Raw genomic sequence first — 22,132 nt, forward strand, 5'->3', positions numbered from 1 at the left:
GGCCAGCCTTCCCATAAACTACACTGTGAGAAGCTCAGAGAGAATGCAACCTACACAGTCCCTTTCTGCTGGGCTGTCCATGAAGAACTCATCCGAGCACAATACCACGACCCCGATTCCCCATTCACCAATAGTTCTACACCTTACCTTTCCTCAGTCACTGACCGAAGTGTTTGCTTAGCCACAATGCAAAAATAAAAGCCACCACAAAAACATTCCAAACAAAATTTATCAGATCGTTCCATATTGCATACAAAAGTCAACTAACCATCTTTGTGCATTCCTTTAGCGCCCGTGTTCCATGTGCCTTTGCCTATCCTAGTGTCTTACATAAGAGGGCAGCATGTTGGTGCGCAATGGAGCCATTGACACTCCCTCAGGGCTGTGCCTCAAAAAACCTTGTAACTTGTTAGACAACAAATTTCTGGACTGCCGCAACACCCTTTGAACATTAACCCACAGCTATGATGGCAGCAGTCTGAGTATGCAGGCAGCAAGCTGACTTTGCATGATTTCAGTCTGAACATCCACTGCAGCACTCAGACTCTGGCAGAAACTGCTTGTGCTGCAATGAAAGCTGACACAATTGGCCATCAGACCCTGCATCGTGGTTGGAGCTACAAGTGTGCTGATGGAGTTGGCCACAACCTGAAAGGATGAGCTCCAAGCTCTGTGCAAAGCCCTGTGCCAAGTTGGTGCCAGACTCCTCTGTGCTCCTTGATATTGATAGCAGGCTTCCCAATGCACCAAGCATTTAGTTGCGTATACCCAACAGCATTCTTCTCTACCTTGTCCCATCAAAGTGCTCATCTGAGCCCTCTACAGCAGAACCTGTGTGACGTCAGCCTCTGGCAAGTTGGCACTTGAACTATCCTTGCCCCCTGGTCCTGGCTGCAGGCCATTCGTGTGCAGTGTTAACACCTGCAGACTTCAACTCTGTGCTCTCCCCTAAATTAAGTACAGTATCTGTATCTGAGCTGCTGGCAGCATGTGAAATCAAGTGATAGTGCTGTGTCTATCCTTGTCTTCTTGCTTTTCGTACACTGCATGTACCCGATACAGAAAGGCACAAGGGTAAGGTAGAAATATGGGGGCAGAGGGGGCGCGGAGGGGAGACAGAGAGAAAGCAAGAGATGCATGCTTACAGCACCTGCAGCTTGCAAATCATTAGTGCGTGTGGGACAAGGGGAATGTGGGAAGTGAGAAAGAGGATTAGATATGAAGATACAGTCATCTTCGATGCTTTCAGTGCCTCTGCTGGCCATGGCCTCAGCAATGGGCACCCCAATAATGGCCAGCACTGTCTCTTCCATGGAGTCAGGATATACAGATACATCTGTCCCCTTCCAGTTAACTCCTGCTGCCTCCAGTTTTGTGCCACTGTCCTGTAAGAGAGAAAGAAAGTGCGTCAGCAAGTGCCATTCAATCAGTTTAGCTGATGTGGCTGCCACAGTTGAAAAGCTGGCAGTATGTGCAAGCTGTATGTATGGGCGGTGAGGCTTGGAGCAGTACATATTGAGGGTGCCATGTTGCAGGTCAATGTCAGGTATGAGCCCTGATTGACCCAAATTGTTTGTAGGTGAGTAATGGGGCTGTGGTGAATTGAACAGTGTCTGAGGCTAGTGGTGTAGTTGGTAGGATATGCTATATGAAAATACGCTCACTGACCTTGAGCACCCATGTGAAGTCATTAAACTTCTTGCGGCACCACATTCAGGTTCTTGGGGCTTGACAGCTGGCATTAATCTTCACAGTCATCTGTTCCCACTGCCTTCTGAACATGTGTCTGGGGGCCCCTGTGGACACAGAACATCTCTCCTCCTTTGCACCTCCTCCACTTAGACCTCCAGTGCAGCATCTGAAAACTTTGGAGCCAGCTCTTATCCGACATTCTTCTGTCTTTTCCAAGTTTGAATTAGTTGTAAGACAACTTCCAGCACATGCTCCAGGCACAATACACCTCCTCTTTCAGTGTGCAAGCAAGTTTTAAGCAGCGCCAGCCTCTAAACAGCACAGTTCATGCTGGGTGAACGTTGCAATCATGATAATCAGCAGACAGCACAAAGTTGGCATACTGCCTCCTTCACATTGAACGGATGCAGGTTAATCAAGCATCACAATCCCCACACCCGTTTCCAGGGCTATCGAATCTAGCCCCCTTTAAAGTCTTTGGTAGATGTTGCTGCAGATATGCTGACACAATGAATACATCAAGTTTGCTTTTGCTGCAGGTAATGCATTGCACTGGTCAGTTTGAAATACAACCATAGGTCAGCTGGAAAAAATTTCACCTTGGGCTCCTATTCAACCCTGAAGTGAGTTTCCAACCAGTCATGAAGGCCACTGACCTTGACCTTCAAAACATCACCTACCCCTCACTCCTAATCTGCTTAAACCCTCATTCATGACTTTGCTGCCTCTAGAACAAATACAACGCTCAGAGCTGCCATCACCCTCCACCCTTCGTAAATCTTAACTCATTCAAAATTCTGAATCCAGTATCATATCCCGCAACAGGCCCTACTGACCCATCAATCCTGTTCTCCCTAGATTAATCCCATTACCCCCAAAAGCTTCCAATACAACCAACGTCCATCCCCATCCCCATCCCCCACTGCCTTGAATCTCCCCATCTCTGTATCCTTTTCCAGCCCAACAACCTCAATCTCTCCACTCTACTGACTCTGGTCATCAGTACATCACCCCATCCTACAGGCGTTGGGCCCATACTTTCCCAAAATGCCTCTCCCCATTCCAGCTCTTTTAAAGTTTCCTTAAATCCCACCTCTGACTAGGATTTTGATCACCCCTTCTAATATCTCCTCCTTTGGTTTACTTCAATTTTTTGATGACACCTTTGTTGAGCACCTTGGGACATTTTTCTAAATTAGACATTGGGGTAGAGTTTCCACTAGGTCGCACTGATATTTCTAGTGCAGTTCATCCAAGATTATCCAAACCAACAAAAAATTGCAAAATTTTGAACATAAATTATGTTCAGCTTTTCTTCGCTTTTTTGCACTGGCTTAAAAAACATCACACTTGAAGCAAGCCCTATCCACAAAACTGGTCACAGCCCCAGAATGAATTAACCACCATGGCAAGTTTTCACTAAATAAGTCTGTTTACTGACCTTCTTGGTGGTTCTTAAAATTAAGCTTTATTTTGGCTCAACATCACAAAGGCATCTTTTAAAAGCTTTTAAATATTAAAGTATTAATTACTACAAAACTGACTACTACATAATGAAACTACTAAATTCTTTCTGCAGTTTTTCCAAGTCATTTGCTGTTATTTAAAAATCCAGTTACCCACAGGTGCTGGACTAGACATGATTAAAAATGTTTCTTTTTGTGATAAACCTATTTTCAGCTGCACCAGGTCACTACTTAAATATATCAAAGAATATTTTCTTCTCATGCAGTCACATTGTGTTAAAATACTACATGCTGTATATTTTATAATTTATATTTTAACACAGCAAAACCAAGTACTGTTGACAGACTCACATTAAACTCAAATTTTTTAATGATGCATTTACAGCATATAAATGACCAGTTTATCCCATACCATGTTTCAACAGCCCCTTTGTGAGCAACAAAACCTAATCATTCATTGGATTCTAAAGAAACAATTATACTAAAATGCATCTGAAATAGAAAAAGGAATTATTCTTTGAACACTGGTCATGTTCTTGATAAATTTTGGCTTCTATGCATTTGCTTATTTTGTATGATAGATCCAAGGGACAATGATACTAAACCTGTGATCAAGGGTAAAACTAGACTTCATGGGAAGACAGGCCTGTTGGATCAGGCAACATAGTATAAATTAGTTAAAGGTAAATTTAAAACCGATAAAAGGAAAATTATTTTACTCAAAGGCTTATAAAGCACTAGGAACAATATACCAGGAACAATGACGCAGTGGCAACGGCACAATGGCGGCAGCACAGTGGTGCAGTGGTTAGCATCGCAGCCTCACAGCTCCAGGGACCCAGGTTCGATTCTGGGTACTGCCTGTGTGGAGTTTGCAAGTTCTCCCTGTGACCGCGTGGGTTTTCGCCAGGTGCTCCGGTTTCCTCCCACATCCAAAGACTTGCAGGTGATAGGTAAATTGGCTGTTGTAAATTGCCCCTAGTGTAGGTAGGTGATAGGGAATATAGGATTACTGTAGGGTTAGTATAAATGGGTGGTTGTTGGTCGGCACAGACTCGGTGGGCCGAAGGGCCTGTTTCAGTGCTGTATCTCTAAATAAAATAAAATAGTGGAGCTAAATACATTGAGTGTTCAAAATGCAGTTATTGCATATGACATTTTATGTTCCAATTAACAAATGGAAGTTTAGGACCTGAGTACTTTGGTAAAAGAAAATCCATGAACAAGTCAGAATAGTTTGCATTATATTGAGTTATTCGTGCATTCTTCATGAACAAGCAGTCTGACCTTCATTCAAAAACAGCAAAGAAATGTTCAACAGTTACTGTAGCTCATGTGACAGCAACCAAAGAGTACTTCCTCCACCACCACCACAGCCCTGCCCACCACCCGCCCCCACGGGACTGAAACACATCTACGTGCAGAGAAACCCAGTTCCCCTACTTGCAAAATTCACTAGGTCTGTTGAACATGGTTTTCTAACTTCATTGCAAATGAAGACCAAACATATTCTTTTCACCATTGATAACATAATCGCATACTTGCTAGAATGCAGCCCTTGTTTCACAAGTGAATGCCAGCTCATTGCAATGCAAATCATAGGCTGGTTGCTGTAGTGAGATTAATTGTAAGTTGTGTCTCAAAAGTTGGACTGTGGGTGTGTAAAGAATAAGCCATAAATAAAAAGATGCAAAACTTATCCAACTTTCTTTTTAACTGGCAATATCAGCAGCCACAATTTGCACAGATGCAGACAACTTTAAAATTTACCTAATCCCAACATTCAAAAAAGATTTGTGGCAAGGGGAATGGGTCAATCCATTTTTAGTAATATGACTGAAATAATGTAGTGTTTTTAAGGTCAGTAAAATACCAAAAAATTAAGACCACAGAGTTCACCGACTGTTAGTATGGACTTAACGACAATCAGAAACTAGACTGAATCCCTGCTTTCCATAGTCACCACTGCATGACCTAGCAGTGGAAGCCTTTCCCATGCACCTACCTAGGCTCAACTATCACCAGTAACCTGTCTCTAGATGCAGAAATCAACAAGCGCATGGGAAAGGCTTCCACTGCTATGTCCAGACTGGCAAAGAGAGTGTGGGAAAATGGCGCACTGACACGGAACACAAAAGTCCGAGTGTATCAAGCCTGTGTCCTCAGTACCTTGCTCTATGGCAGCAAGGCCTGGACAACGTATGTCAGCCAAGAGCGACGTCTCAATTCATTCCATCTTCACTGCCTCCGGAGAATACTTGGCATCAGGTGGCAGGACCGTATCTCCAACACAGAAGTCCTCGAGGCGGCCAACATCCCCAGCTTATACACACTACTGAGTCAGCGGCGCTTGAGATGGCTTGGCCATGTGAGCCGCATGGAAGATGGCAGGATCCCCAAAGACACATTGTACAGCAAGCTCGCCACTGGTATCAGACCCACTGGCCATCCATGTCTCCGCTTTAAAGACGTCTGCAAACGCGACATGAAGTCCTGTGACATTGATCACAAGTCGTGGGAGTCAGTTGCCAGCGATCGCCAGAGCTGGCGGGCAGCCATAAAGGCGGGGCTAAAGTGTGGCGAGTCAAAGAGACTTAGCAGTTGGCAGGAAAAAAGATAGAAGCGCAAGGAGAGAGCCAACTGTGTAACAGCCCCGACAAACAAATTTTTCTACAGCACCTGTGGAAGAGCCTGTCACTCCAGAATTGGCCTTTATAGCCACTCCAGGCGCTGCTCCACAAACCACTGACCCCCTCCAGGCACTTACCCATTGTCTCTCGAGACAAGGAGGCCAAAGAAGAAGACTGCATGACCTGTAGACTAGTTATGGTAGCTTGGAAGGTTAATTACAACATGGCAACTTTGATCCTTGACTGTGTTTTCATTGTACAATGAAATGGACTGGTTTCAAGTTCAAACACAAAAAGGTACGGGTTTATCCAACTGGGACAATTAAAAAGGCTACCCAATACCGTTCTTTCATGGCTTGCTGTAACATGGAAATATGGAATGCAAAGCTCTAATAACACCTACTCGCGTTAAATGGAACAAGGCAACTATTCTGGTGACTTCATACCAAATCATAAATAGCACTTTTGTACTCTACACACATAGCTTAATGCATTAACTACTGTAGCTATTTACTTTCAATCTGAATAAATGGAATTTATTACTTGAATGTAAATTGACCATTGTCTCTTGCCAAAACTGTAACTGGGCCACAGTGGGTTTCACGGGCTTTGGTTCTTGGGACGAGAGTTCAAACTCACTGCAGACCAAGGAGTTGAAAGTCTCCTCGATGGTCAGTAGCTGTGGATGATTGATTAAGGCTAGAGACCTACTAGGGGATTCTTGTGCATATTTGAATCCTGGGAGCAAAGACTCGAGTATCATTGCTCTTCAGTGTATGTTTTATCCCTCATATTGATGACCTTAATCAAAGATTGATTGAAACCTGGAAAGGTGCTCATGGTAAGGTAATAGCAGCATGTATAATGCTGTAATGGAATGACTCTGGGTTTCTACAGAAGGATGAACTAGATGGACTGAATGGCCTCTGTCAACAAAATATACATCGGTGTGACCTTCACTAAAATCAGAAGTCCAAAAAATAAATTTATGTTTATAGATTTTTTAACTTTTACTTTTCAGTAAGAAGGTAAAATGGCCACTGCCGTACTTATCACAAGGGTAGCGGTGGTGCGAAGAGACTTAGTAGTTGGCAGGAAAAAAGACAGAGGCGCAAGGGGAGAGCCAACTGTGCAACAGCCCCAACAAACAAATTTCTCTGCAGCACCTGTGGAAGAGCCTGTCACTCCAGAATTGGCCTTTATAGCCACTCCAGACGCTGCTTCACAAACCACTGACCACCTCCAGGCGCGTATCCATTGTCTCTCGAGATAAGAAAGCGTTGGTGCAAGAATTTCCAGCCAATCTTACACTCTTCAGCTTAAACAAAGACTGAAAATCAAGTTAACTTCTCATTAACAAGTAGCGTCTTACCAGAAACAGAAGTAATTGAGTAAAACAAAGGGCAGTTTAATGGTAATAGCATCAAGCTCTAACAAGTCAGCAACAGGGAATATATAATTATACAAAGGCACATTAACCAATAAACATTGTAATACAAAAGGGGGAAGGAAAACTTAGGTCATGGAATCAAATTTTTAAATCATTAGAACAAACAAAACTGCCAATGGTCCACAAATCTCCCCCCACCCATAAAAAAAAATTATAAGTGCATTTGTCTCCTATTTAAATCTGGGATTTTAAAATGTAAAAAAAAAAAATCAAAGAAAGTCCTAAATTTCCAGTTACAGACTTCCAGAAGTCTCGGCTAGTTTCCTGTTCATTAGCCCATTGTTAGATGTGTTCTGCACGTAATCTATGTGACTCTATTTCCAACACTTCATAGACATATCCAGATACCTTCATTTTCTAAAACAAAACTCAAGTGGCTTGTGCATCACTTCAAGCCTAAACACTATTCAACCATCACAGTACATCTCCAGACGAAGCACAACATTCATAGAATGATAAATGCTTGAAGAAAAAATTAGATATATGGGGAAATAACGGGGCTAACTGGATTGCTCCGTGAAAGAGCAGATGCGACGGGCCGAATGCACTGTTCTATGATCATTTCTTTTTACAATGGGTTAGTTTTTTAGCACACAAAGTTACAAAAAGAAATGAAAAATATAAACCATTAACTAGAAATTCAAAGAAAACAGCAAAAAATTAATGGGCAAAGATTCATGATAGTTGTAAGATTAATATTCAAATTTTACATTTGTAAAATGTAGACAAGATATTTGAAAAGGTATTTTAACCAGAACACATTCTTATTTATACTTATTTCTGCTTCTGTAATTCGTAGATTATAATACTCTCTGATCCCCAAGGACACATCGTACAGCGAGCTCGTCACTGGTATCAGACCCACCGGCCGTCCGTGTCTCCGCTTTAAAGACGTCTGCAAACGCAACATGAAGTCCTGTGACATTGATCACAGGTCGTGGGAGTCAGTTGCCAGTGGTCGCCAGTGCTAGTGGACAGCCATAAAGGCGGGGCTGAAGAGTGGCAAGTCGAAGAGACTTAGCTGTTGGCAGCAAAAAAGACAGAAGCGCAAGTAGAGAGCCAACTGTTTAACAGCCTCGACAACCAATTTTATCTGCAGTGCCTGTGGAAGAGTCTGTCACTCTAGACTTGGCGCTGCTTCACAAACCACTGACCACCTCCAGGCACTTACCCATTGTCTCTCGAGACAAGGAGGCCAAAGAAGAAGATACTACTCTCTAAAACCATTTTGCTGTATGCATTTATTTGTAAAAAAAAACTAACTAATCATTTTCTAATGTGAGCAGAGGGTGTTCATTGAAGTAGAAATAATATAAAAGCAAAATATTGCAGATGTTGGAAATGTGAAATAAAAAACAGAAAATGCTGGATATACTCATCAGGTCAGGTAGCATCTGTGGAGAGGGAGCAGTTAATGGTTGAGCTCGACAACTCGGTCAGAAATAATACAACATACGTCATCAAAATCTTTGAAAGTTCTATGAACGCAGTACATGAGAAAACAAGCGTGCACTGTAAAAAAAAAAATTGCTTGAAGCACATTTGAAACCTTGCACATCAACTATCAAGTGCATATTTTAAAACATTAACAGAAAATGGTTTTATCACTTTAGTCATTACATATTTAACAAATTAGATATGATATTTTTCATTCTTTTCTACTTAAGTACCATTGTGCTGAACAGGTTCGCAACTTAAGGTGCCCAACACCCAAGAAGAAAAGCTTTGCAGTATCATTGTACAAGTGAAAGAGAGAAACCATCCTGACTTGAAATTATATCACCGTCCCTTTACTGTCGCTGGGTCAAAATCCTGGAACCCCCTTCCGAACAGCACTGTGGGTGTACCTACCACCACCCTCTCAAGGGCAATTCAGCATGAGCAACAAATGTTGGCCTTGCCAGTGACCCTTGCATCCCATGAACGAATAAAAAAGATTTGAATAGTGGCGTAACAAGCAGATGGAGCCTAAGTTTTTAGTAATACAGAAGGCTCACTGTACAAGATATTTTAGAATAATGCAGAAATCAAGAATTAACGTCAGTATTTTGTCATTTATTTTCTAGAAAGATTGCTAGAGTCTACTTCTGTGAATTCAGCATTGCCTTCTATTTGAAGCTTTTTTACCGTAGGCTTATTTCAATGATGTAATAAAGCTTCTGATCGTCTGATTTAAAAGGCAACATTTTTTCTTTGGACAAATATTCCAGTGCTTCTGACGGTACAGAATACAGAAAGATCATTAAGCCAACAACTATGATGACAATAATAACAAGCTGTCAGCACCTTACTTGCTACCTGAATAGATTTCTGAGTGACATATTGTTTCAGGGTCAATACACTTCAGAATCTATTATGCACTTCTCAAAAGGGGGGAAAAAAACTTCAAAAGGAAGTAAAGACAATATTCTTTTACATGATTTACTGCACTTAAAATACCACTTCAGGATAACAGCACACAATGCTTTCTTGGTGAAACACATTCAAAGAGTCGCATCACCAATCTTCAAATGTTTTTTTCAAGAAAAGGTTAAAACTACCCATGTCTGCCATAAATGCCATTTCTACAAGTGCAGAATGGATACAATCTGCTGCAATTAATGAAACCCACCTTTGACCTTACTAGATCTCAGATTCAGCATTCGGGTAGGTTTCCAATGCTGATTCTCGATTGCAATATACAAGTAACCATGAATCACAAAACAAGCATCTCACACTCAATGAGTGAATTGCTTAAACTCTGACCTTTGAGCAAGCAGTGAAAGACAGAGCAGATGAGGCTGTGCTATGCTTAACAATGCAATTTCATCTCTTGAAATATGTTGTTCCATTAAATTGGTCATTTAATTAATAAGACATCAAACTTTTAACATTCGTCCGAGTATGACATTTCAAGTTTAATTTTTAAATAAAAGCCAGGAAATCCATTTTAAAATCCATTACAACATACAACAATTTGTAAATTCATAATAGATAACAGGAATACACCTTCTGATATACAGTTTTGATTTACTAACGCAGGAACCAATTCCTTTGTTCTCCCAGATACTTTCCTGTTTATACAAGTACCACGAGCCAAAGGGAAAGAGCAGGAGGAAATCCCATCAAACTTGATCAGACAATATTTATTGGTATTTAGATTTAGAGATACAGCACTGAAACAGACCCTTCGGCCCACTGAGTCTGTGCCGACCATTAACCACCCATTTATACTAATCCTGCACTAATCCCATATTCCTACCACATCCTCATCTGTCCCTATATTTCCCTACCACCTACCTATACTAATGGCAATTTATAATGGCCAATTCACCTATCAACCTGCAAGTCTTTTGGCTGTGGGAGGAAACAGGAGCACCCGGAGGAAACCCACGCAGACACAGGGAGAACCTGCAAACTCCACACAGGCAGTACCCAGATTTGAACCCAGGTCGCTGGAGCTGTGAGGCTGCGGTGCTAACCACTGCGCCACTGTGCTGCCCCATTTGTGGCATGTCATTTTTCTAATGGGATACAGACCATCAAATTAGAAAATTTTTCTTGCCTCTCAGGAAACCTATTCTTCATCACCAAATATAATGAAAGCTGTAACTTTCCACATTTTCCTGAACAGAGACAAAGGAAAAAAAGAGCGCCACTCATGAAAACAAATCATTTTCAATGTTATAAAATGAACTGGACTTGCTGCAAGATTTGACCTTGAAACGCTTCACTTACAGTTTTCTCCACTCTTCATGCATCTGTCGTCAGGCTTCTTCTTCCAAACAGCAAACAAATGGTCTAGGTCAACAGAATGCTGGGCCTAGGCTTTCTGCTAAGCCATCATGTTGACAGATCTCAAACAGGTGGCCAGTTACACCAAACATGTGTGTGGACTGACCCTAATCTGTTTTCATGGGGCAGCAAGTTTAGAGATTGCTGGACTCCCACTGGAGATTCATCAGATGATAGCCAGAAGTATGGGCGAGGAATTGCTGAATCAACCTCTGCCAAACATTGCACCCAAGCAACAAGGAATGTTTGTTTAACGCAGCTGTGCACTTCAATAGATGCCCAAAACAGCAGGGTAGGGCTGGGTGCCAAAGTCTCAGAAAGTGATGTCTCTTTGCCCTAATGACCATATATATAACCTTACATCCTTGCGTTGTTGGTGGGGTAGGTGGGGGTGATGGTGGGGGTAAACAGCAGACCAACATATGAAAATCATGAATGGGGCATTCTGGGGCACTTTGCAACCCCATGTTAATTTGTGCAAATTGCTGCTCCATTTTTGCTTCTCCTCCAGTGCTAGATGATCAAAAAGCTGAGGCTCTACAGACCTCAATTTCAAGAGGACAAGCAAGGAGGGATAGTTGTTAACATTCATGGGGTTGGGTACTAGCGAAACATCACCTCTTATTTATAGGGCACAAAACCAGAAACTTAAGTAATGGTAAAGGTGTGTGAAATCTTCAATGAAGGCTATCTTATAATGGGAACAAAATCCTAAACTTCCTACTTATTCATAAAAGCTATAAATTCTTCCACACAATCATCCCAGGAACATAGAAATAGGAGTAAGCCATGGAGCCCCTCGAGCCTGCTTGACATTCAATTAAATCATGGCTAATCTTAAACTAGACTCCATTTACGTGCCTTGACTCCATACCCCTTATAATTTTTGTTAACTAAGAATATCAATCTCAGCTTGGAAATTTTCAATTGACTTGGCCTCAACAGCTTTTTGGGGTAAGAGAGTTCCAGATTTCCAGTACTCTTGTGTTAAGTGCTTCCCAACATCACTCCTCAACAGCCCAACTCTAATTTTAAAGACTTTTCCCCCTTGTTCTGGACTTACACACCAGAATAAATAGTTCCTTACCATCTAATTCTTTTGTCATCTGAAAAACCTCAGATTATATCATTCCTTAATCTTGCATATTTAGGGGAATACAGGCCTAGTTTATGCAACCTGCCCTCAATTTAACTTTTAGCCTCAATAACAAAAATCTTAGCCCCTCTTTACCAATAAGTAAGCAGATAGTTATCTGAACAAGGAGAAAAAAAAAGCATATAGTATTTTTTAAGATTTATCCTCATGGCAGCCTTGCTAATCACCAAACTGCCATATGCATGTCATTGCTGTTCGTAGGATCAAGCTGCAAGCAAAATGGCCACTGGATTTACTTACATGTCAGTCATTGCACTTCAAAGTAATTCATTGAAACTTCTCAAAGCACTCTAGTGGCATAGAAATACAAGTTTTACTTCTTGGAAAGATGGAGGAGTTCCAGCTTTCTCAAGATCCTCAGAAACTGTTGGATTGCAGCCAATAGAATTATGAGCAGTCGCTTGAAAGAGACAGACAATCATTTTGCTGACATATAGGTGCTGCACTATTTTGTGAAAGTTCTGGGTGCTCACATTAAGTCACACAGTTGTTCTTAAACAGCTGGCTTACTCCTTCCACATTAAATCTCAAACTTTTGATGGGAAATCTTTCTCTAAAGGGAAGTATGCATCCTTCAGATCTATAGCAGAGAATTTAGACAGTAACTAAAAGAGTTTTCTTGGCTTGATCAAACCTTTACGGCTTGAACAAAAGAGAAAGACAATTTCATAAACTGCAGAAAGCTTTCACAAAAATAAGGCAAATAAGCTCAACATTTGCCAATCAGCATGATGCACGATAGGGATGCTTGGACAGATGGAGCCCTACTAAAATTTGACAAGGTATAACACAAGCTCATGAGATTTTAACAAGATTCCAATATCAACATTTCAAGATATCACCATTTTCTCATAGTTGAGAAATATATTACCAATAGTATCTTGGAAACTTACAACTGGCACAAATGCTGCCTTCAACAAAATTCCTGAATTCAAACATTTATTCAAATCTGGAGGAGACTTGGAACTTTTGTAAAACTTCTTTCGGTCCCAATTTCAGAGACAAGACAAACCCTCTGAAGAAAGGGGTGAAAGGACAATATGATTTAAAATCAAATAAAAAATGAATGCCGCAAATACACAACATCTCAGCCAACTTCTGAATTAAAACAGGTCAACGATTATTCAGAACTGAAATCTTAGTAAAAAAAAACCCTTTTAAGTGGGTTAGGGAAAAAAGGGAAATTGTGTATGTTCTTCAGGCTGTATTAAAAAAAAAAGTAACTTAAAGACAGGCTATTTTATTCATAGCTCTAACAATTATGCAGCACAGCCCTTCAAATCACTAGGCTTCAATCCTATGAAACCCCAATCAAGTCATTTGGTGAGTGCAACTGTTAAACAAAGCTGTACATTCAAGTTCCATCTGCTAAGCTATAATTCTGCAGTTATACCACTCTGATGCTCCGTATGGTCTGCTATTTGGCTATGCCTATCATGTGAATGTTACCTGCTGATTCAGTCCTAGACATGATAGTTTGAACAACGTCTAGGCAACTCAAGGGAATTTAAAAAAAATCAAAACCTTTTTTAAAAACCTGTTTTTTTGGTTTTGCCCTCATCAATTTACAAAATTAGCTGGGGACAAGATTACTAGCTGTACAGAATTTTAAAAAGTTTATAACCAGAACTACTGCTGCTTACAGTAAACTAATTTTTATGCTTATGCTTTACATTAACAAAAAAAGAGTGACAAAAAAGCCCTCTGAACAAACAACTCATTAAATATATGTTGTAGCTTTTAATATTTCCTTTACGCCCAGTTGGATCCTGTCATAACTGAAGTAAAATAGTGTACGCACACACGCATAATTGTATATTTTATCAAGAGCTGATTTAAATATGGTGATGTGCAAGAGGCACCTATATGGGCATTAACTGAAATACAAAATCACAAGTGGCAGGAATACATACGAGATCTGACATGATTGTGTGCGGCCATATTTCCCAAAATGTGTTCCCCAAAATTACATGGGTAGGAATGCTCGTGTTAATATATAATCTCAAGTTTGCTAGTTACGTATACATAAAATCAATTTCTTGCTTTGCAATTAAAATTATTTACTAAGTGCATTCAAAGCAATATGAAATTCATGTCAATTTTAACAGATTATTTGAAATGAAATGATTCATGATACATCTTTTAAGCTAATTTGAAGAATGCACTTTGTAAACTGGTACAAACATTTTCCATATCACAATATCCTGCTCGTTTGGAAAAGCAAACATGATTATTGTCCCTCAGACAAGTTTCAGTTATGCATAAAAAGAAAACACTTACTAATATCATCTTCATGGTAGATCACAGAGTGGAAAGGTGGCTTTCTGTTTTTAATGTATCGCTCTACTGGTTCCACATAGAAAGTGCCCTGGTGGGTCTGGACAAACCCTTCAAACCGTCCATCTACAATAGAGCCATGGCTAAGAGATCCTCTCTCACCTTAAGAAAAACAAAGTCATTAAAATTAGATTTTGTTTACATGATTTTTTTAAAAATCTTGAAAATAGTTGGACAAATAACAACAAGTTTACCACAAGTCTATTGTGAATTTCTTAAAAGCGGGATTAAGATTTATACTAGGAAGAAATCTGAAAAGTTTGAGAGGAAAGTTCAATGATGTTCTAACAGTGAACAGTCACTGAAAACTTTAAATTGTTGTTTCAAAGTATGATAAGCACAAAACTCTTTCAGTACAGGTACCAATGACATTATTGAGGTGCTAGTTGAGAAGAATTATCATGTCCAATATGTAGAAGCTAGTGTAGAGTTATTAAGACAAATAGTCTTCCACCTTCAGTTCAGGGGACTACAACCTGTGGCTCCACAGCCGCACACGGTCCTTCAACATCTCATTTATGGTTCCCAACCTTTTCCATTTGGATTGCATTAACATGAAAAAAGCCACAAAAAATTAAGTCAAGAAAAGTAAGAGCATGTTTTTATTGTGAGGATAAAAGGCTAATTATGCTACACTTTATGGTTTCACATGATTATTTAATGAAAAATATCATTGTTCCTTAAATAAACCTGTTCGAGTGGTATAGCTACACTATGATTATAGATAATGCCTTTGATTCAAGGAACAGGTTTCATGGTTGCTACCATTATTGTTTCTAATATAGCTGAGATGATCAATAATTATGAATGTGCTATTAGAAGAGTTTTATAAATCACGAGAATCAATAGCTGAAAAAAATTATTTTAATCTATGCATCTTAAGCTAAAATTTGTTTGAGGTGACTTTCACAAAATTATAACAAAAAGTCAAAACACAACAATTCAGAGTTACATCTAATTAAATTTAATTTATTTCTCCACTGGCATATAAATTGAACATGTATTTTATTTAACATAGATGCAAAATATGCATTCTACTACAGACACTTGGCAATTTGCCAAGTATCTGGTTTATAAATACCAAAGGTCTTGCGGCTCCCAATAGTTTTTATTCTTTGACAATTTTTTCAAAAAAAGCTCTTCAGGTTTAAAAAAAGGTTGCAGACACCTGCGAAAGGTTAACCCAGCTCCTTAAAATCTGGCTCGTTAAATTAAAAGGTATGCTCACTCTTTGGTGAAAACACAAGCACTTATTTATTTGCCATTTAAATAAAGCTATTTAGTTGTGAAGAGAACTGCAGAGTGAACAGCTGCAAGCTGGACTCAAAGCCATTGGGATGTCAAGCTCACAATAGAAATTACCATTTTAAGAAAAAGCACATGAAGAAATTCTCCCGGTTGCAACGTAATTCAACAGTTGTGCTGGTAAGGAAATTCAACACATGATCACTTAAGAAATGAGCTGAAGGAAAAAGGAAAGGGGGGAGGGATCTATTTATTTCTCAAAGTGAGTGATGTTTGCTTGTGGCTTTTTCTCCATCTAAAAGTTAACGCCAATACAAATTTTCGCATCACACTTCAAATGGTCATGTCTCAAAAGTGTGTATGGAGAATAAAAAATTTTAATTGTGCCAAATAAACACCATTCGATTAACCATGCTGATGGGCTCAAGCATCAACAATTTGCAATTATACAACACCTTTAACATAGAAATATGTTCCAAAGCTCTTCAAAGGCAGTGAGCAAAAAGATATTAAAAGGGGTCAAGATCTTCAAGGAGGGTCTTAACAGGAGAGGGAGGTTGAGAGGCAGAGAGGTTTCAGGGGGGATCCCAAAGCATAGACATTAAAGGCATGGCTGGCAACGGTGGGAAAATAAAAAGGCCAGAGGGACAGAAAGTTTGTAAGGGAGAGTGGTTGGACTGGAAAAGGGAGAGGCAAGGCCAAAAAAGGGATTTGTAAAGGAGGCGGGGAATTTTTAATTGAGCCACTGAGGTAACCAGAAACCACTGTAGGTAAGGACAGGGTAGATGGGCAAGGAGAACTTGGTGCAGCAAAGCTTCAGATAAGATAAACTTCATTGAGCATGGAGGATAGGAGACCAGCTGAGAGAGCACTGGAACAGTAGAGTGTGGAGGTGAGAAAGGTATAGATGAGTGTTTCAACTGCAGGTAGGCTGATGTAGGGCAGATGCAATGTTATGGAGATTTAAGTTGCTGTTTTGTGAAAAAAAGGATATGGGGTTTAAAGTAGTTCAGCTTGGGGTCAAGTAGTCTGGGTTAACCCAACAAACTGTATGGGAGGGGGACGGAGTCAGTGGCAAAGATGCGGAGTTTGCGATGGAGGCCAAAATCCTTGTGCCACCAGCTAATGGGAACAGCTTTTCTTTGTCTACCTTATCCAAATTTGTACACCTCGATCAAATCCCCCCTTCATCTGCTTTGCTCCGAGAACAAGGCCAGCTTCTCCAACCTAACCTTGTAGCTAAAATCCCTCATCCCTAGAACCATTCTGCTAAATCTCCTCTGCACCCTCTCAAGGACCCTCACTTCCTTCCTAAAGTGTGGTGACCAGAACTGGATTCAATACTCTAGTTGTGGCATAACCAGAGCTTTAGAAAGGTTCAGCATAATTTCACTGCTTTTGTAATCAATACCTCTACTTATCAAGCCCAAGATTCCATATGCTTTGCTAATTAGTCTCTCAATATGTCCTGCCACCTATAAAGGTCTATGCATATGCATCTCCAGGTCCCTCTGTCACTGCACATTATTTAGAACTGTGCCACTAAGTCTATATGGCCTCGCCACATCCCTTCCACCAAAATGCATCACCTCATTTCCCTGTATTAAATCCCATTTGCCAATTGTCTGCCCATTCTGCTAGTCTATGTCCTGTTGCAGTCGATCTGCATCATCCTCACTGTTTGCCACTCCTCCAAGTTTTGTATCAATAGCAAATTTTGAAATGTTACTCTATATTCTAATATCCAAGACATTTATGTATAGTGTCATGGGACCTTTTACCTCCACCTGAGGGAGCAGACAGGGCCTCGATTTAACCTCTCATCCAAAAGTCAACTTCTGACAGTGTAGCAAACCCTCAGTACTGCATTTTAGTGTCAGCCTTGACTGTTGTGCTCAAGTCGTGGAGTTCCAGAACCTTCTGACTCAGAGGCAACAGTGCTACCAATTGAGCCACGGCTGACACATAGGCAGTGAGGAGGTAGAACTGGGTGGTGGGTGTTGCATGATTTATTTACCCAAAGGGTGGTGACAATGTGGAACTCACTACCACTGGAGTGGTTGAAGTGAATAGTATAGGTAATTTTAAGGTCTCATGAACAAGACAAGCTCAGAAAGGAGATGGGGAGGTGGGAGAGATGCCAGAGAGAGGTATGGACTCAAGTCTCGGGCAGGGATGAGCCTGGGAGAGGTTTGGCTCAATGGGCAAGGGGACGAATAGCCGACGGAGCCAAATGGACGCTCTCAATTTTGGTTGCAAAGAGGTCTATGAGCGCCTCACACTTGTTAGCGGATGAAGAGGGTTGGAGTTTTGAGACAATTGGCTGTGGAGAAATGAAGCCAGGGATTATTTTTTCTCTCCAGAATGATACGTTGTGGTTTCAGTATAAGAGTGATGTCCAATTATGTTTGATATGGTCCAGCCAGATTTGATGTGCAGCCAAGCCCATTATACACCATATATCCTCAAGTCTACGCCACCTGGACTTGAGCAAAGACTGGGGCCATATCAGGGGGAAACAACTAGGATGGGAGACAGTGAAGAAAGGCATCAAAGATGGAGATGGAGTGCTTGAGCAAATTGTGGTGAATGGAAAACCAAAGGCTAGACAGAATACATTTGTGAGGGAGTTAAGGGAAAGCTTGCATTTTCAATGCGTTAATTCAGAAGCAAGTGGAGTTGGAAGAGGTTAAGGGTTCTGGGTGAAGATAGTGTTTGGAGATTATCTTGTTAGTGATCAAGACCATGTGTGAGTAGAGAGACCATAGCAAATGGAAAGGTTGAGCAGGTGGCTGTGAATGTACTCAAAGAGTTTACATGGAGGGAGAAGTTTAAGGAGGGCAGTGAACCAAGAAAGCAATTAGATATGCAAATCAAATAACAGTTCAATTTACTAGACTGGTAGGAAAAGCTACCAAAAAAAAAAAAAATCAGCCACAAACCAAATCAAAATGATTTTGAAAATTACTTCTGATGAGCAATCATTCGTGACATGAAAACTGTATTTGTAAACTGCATTTTAAGATTATTCATGTGATAAATTGTCCATTGATCTTCAGACAGCAATGTGGCTAATATGGCTTTTGCAGTATGCTACAGCTTAAATAATGATCTCTAAAATTTTAGGCTCTGCAACAAAAGGCAAGACCTACTCGTGATTAAGTATTTATTCCTTTTCCGTTATTTTTAAATCTGCACCCACTTCAGATTAATATTTTTCATAGAGCACTGTTTTAAAGCACACCATCTTACTGTTTTGAACTAATGCAGAGACACTTTGTGAATATACATACCTAATGGCAAAATTTATTGTACGATGTGGAATAAAACATGAATAATTTAAGAATTCATTATACTTCACAAGGTATAGTTCACAAGTTAATGCACATAATGACAAGCTCAGGAAATAATTCTTCAGAGTTGCACTCAAGAGGCCCTTCATTCTTTGGCACAGTCAGCACATTGTTACCATTAAAAAAGTTTTTATAAAACAGGTTTCGATATCTTACAATCAAGGCTTATTTGATTCCCACAAAACAACTAGATTATTTTCGCCCTTCTCGACTCCCCTCTTATTCTGAGTTTAGCTGGGTTACAGCTCCATGAGGTCTGGCTGTTCCACCTTACCCCATTTCCGAAGGTCAGAAATGCTGACGCCAATTCATCCCAATGGCCAACTTGTGGATAAGTAACTCAGTACAGTCCTCAGACCATTTGCTCTACATAGTTTTGTTTACTAGTCCAAAAAGAAGTTACACTCACTGATATGAAAACAACTCAAATAGGGAAGATGCTGTTTATTTCTACCCTTCATGTGCCACCCAGTAAAATCCCAAGAAGTCTCATACTTGCTGCTGTTTCCTTAAAATACTTTTTTGACATCTAATTACTTTTAATAAGAACCTCTGCAATCTGCTTAGCAGTGGTTTCCTGCATAGAATTCCTTCTTTCAACCACACTACACAAAGAACTTTTATCGAACCTGCCTTTTAATATTTTGTGCAATCATCTGAAATTTGTGCGTTCGTGTTACCAGCACAACGAACCTTGGAAACAATTTATTACTTTCAGAACACTTCCTAATTCTGAAGGTCTCTTAACAGGCCACCCCTTAACCTTCTTAGTTCTGGTAAAAAAGTTACAAGTTCTGTTTTTAAACTACTCATCTTTGATAAATCTTCACTTAGTACCATGGCTGCAGTGCTTAGCATCTACTAGATGCACTGCAGAACCTCAGCAAAGTTTCTTCAACAGCACCTCCCGAACTCTCCACCATCCAGAAGGCCAAGGGCAGCAGATGCATGGAAACACTATCACCTCCAATTCGTGCAAGTCACACACCATCTCAATTTGGAGATGTTTTGCCATTCCTAGACTGTTGCTAGGTCAAATCCTGGAACTTCCTAACTTATAGAACTTTGTGGAAGCACCTTAACCACATGGACTGCTGCAGTCAAGAATGCAGCTCATCAACACCTTCTCAAGGGCAACTAGGAATGGGCAATAAATGCTGGCCTTGACAGCAATGCTCACATCTGGAGAATGCATATAAAAAAAGCATCCTAATAAACCTACACTTTTTAAAAAATAAATATTTCCTATAATGCAGTACTGTACACAATACGGAGCCAAATCACACATTGGTACTATTCAAGTCTGAATTATTTTTCTCTGACCTGTTAACTGATAAAACTTGTAACACTTGATCGATTTGGACCAAAATTATGGCTTAGCTGGCCTATGCATTCTGACTAAAATTGAAAAGACAGCCATCAAACCAAAATTAGACAAAAAAAAACTTCATTTTCACAATTACTTTTTTTTTTAATGTCTAGTATTCCAACTGGATAGTTCGTCAGCCATATTAAAACGGTTGACACGAGCCCTGTTTAAAATTGAATTGTTACATACATTTAAAAATATCCCAACCTTTCTGTATTAAAAATAAAACTAGAATATTGACATTGCGTTGTACTCGAAACTATATAATTCTACACTTATTAGCAATAGGGGTGAGTGATAACTCTTGTCTTTTTCCCTATCCGTGGTAGAGCCACGACCAGAAACACTTTACGAGGAACTTGTTTAATGTGGATTGTTAGTTTAAAAAAGGCAAGATTTAAATTATCTGAAGAATGTTAATGCAGTTATCAGCGGCATTGTTTGCCATTTATCATGAAACATGTGACCAGCTGCTGAGCTTCATTGGGAACACAAAGGCATCTGTAATTGAAGTTCTTCAAAGCTGCCCAACAAACTTTTGTTTTAAAAGATATGCAATTAAAATATGGTGACTGAAATGTTGCAAATGATTGTTACATCCCTACAGGTTTCCTTCAAGTCAGCACTTTGGTCATCATTCCCTATTATCCGAAAAGTTGCTGTATCCTCCCATCAATACTCGTCTTGCTGTTATCTTCCTTTTCTCTTTTGAAGGCGGACTTCTTAGTGAACCCAATTCCATGTCTCAGTTGCTATCCAGTACTTCACCTAAGCTGCCATTCTTAATACCAGCTTAACTCAGTTGTTAACACTTTTGTCTGAGTCAGAAGTTTTTGGACTCAAATCCTACACCAGAACTTGAGCACATAAATTAGGCAGGCCCTCTACTGCAGTACTAAGAAAGTGCTGCATTATCAGAAACATTATCCTTTACATGAGAAATTAAACTGTGGATTGTCTATCTGTTAAAGTTGAGATTTCCACAAGTCAAATATCAAAAAATATAAATTGGTTATTCATCTCATTGCTGTTTGCAGAATATTGCTATTGAAAATGAATGTCATATCTGCTTAGAAAACAGTGACATTGCTCTGAACTGTTTTTGACAATTACATAAGGCACTACTCAAAAGCAATACATTTCCATTCAGCACACAATTCAACTATAGATGCTTCAAAACAATCTCGATCCAGTCTTCACCTGATGTGCATACATATCCATCCCAGTGGGGGTCATTAGACTGCAATTGGGAGCTGTAATCAAGGCTGATTTACACTTGGGAATGCTTTCTTTGTTTCGAGGTTAGATAACTTAGAACAAATTGGGAACCGTCTTAACTATTCACTCAATCACCTGAGCCATTAAAAGAAAATGAAGTACCTTTAGAAGTGCAGTCACTGTTATAATGTAGGAAAGGCAATTGTACACAGCAAGATCCCAAAAACAGGACCATGACAAGATCATCTGTTTTTGTGATGTCGATTGAGGGATAAATATTGGGGATAACTCCCCTACTCCTCTTTGAGATAGTGCCATGGGATCTTTTATGTCCATCTGAGGAGGCCGATGAGGTCTCGGTTTAATGTCTCATCTGAAAAATTACTCCCTCTGTACCGCACTGAAGTGTCAGCCTAGATTGTTGCACCCAAGTCCTGGAGTG

The 22,132-nt window shown here is 40.1% G+C and overlaps 1 protein-coding gene across 1 annotated transcript in view; it reads right to left on the reverse strand.

Annotated features, from left to right (window-relative positions):
- The window catches only part of adam10a (ADAM metallopeptidase domain 10a), a 157,186-nt gene that overhangs the window by 69,316 nt on the left and 65,738 nt on the right, over positions 1-22,132 (reverse strand). The window contains exon 4 of the mRNA XM_068017899.1: positions 14,449-14,607. Within this exon, the coding sequence (XP_067874000.1) occupies positions 14,449-14,607 (159 nt within the window). The remainder of the gene's footprint in view (positions 1-14,448; positions 14,608-22,132) is intronic.

Source organism: Heterodontus francisci, chromosome 38 (assembly GCF_036365525.1).
Source record: "Heterodontus francisci isolate sHetFra1 chromosome 38, sHetFra1.hap1, whole genome shotgun sequence".
Classification (NCBI taxonomy): Eukaryota; Metazoa; Chordata; class Chondrichthyes; order Heterodontiformes; family Heterodontidae; genus Heterodontus; species Heterodontus francisci.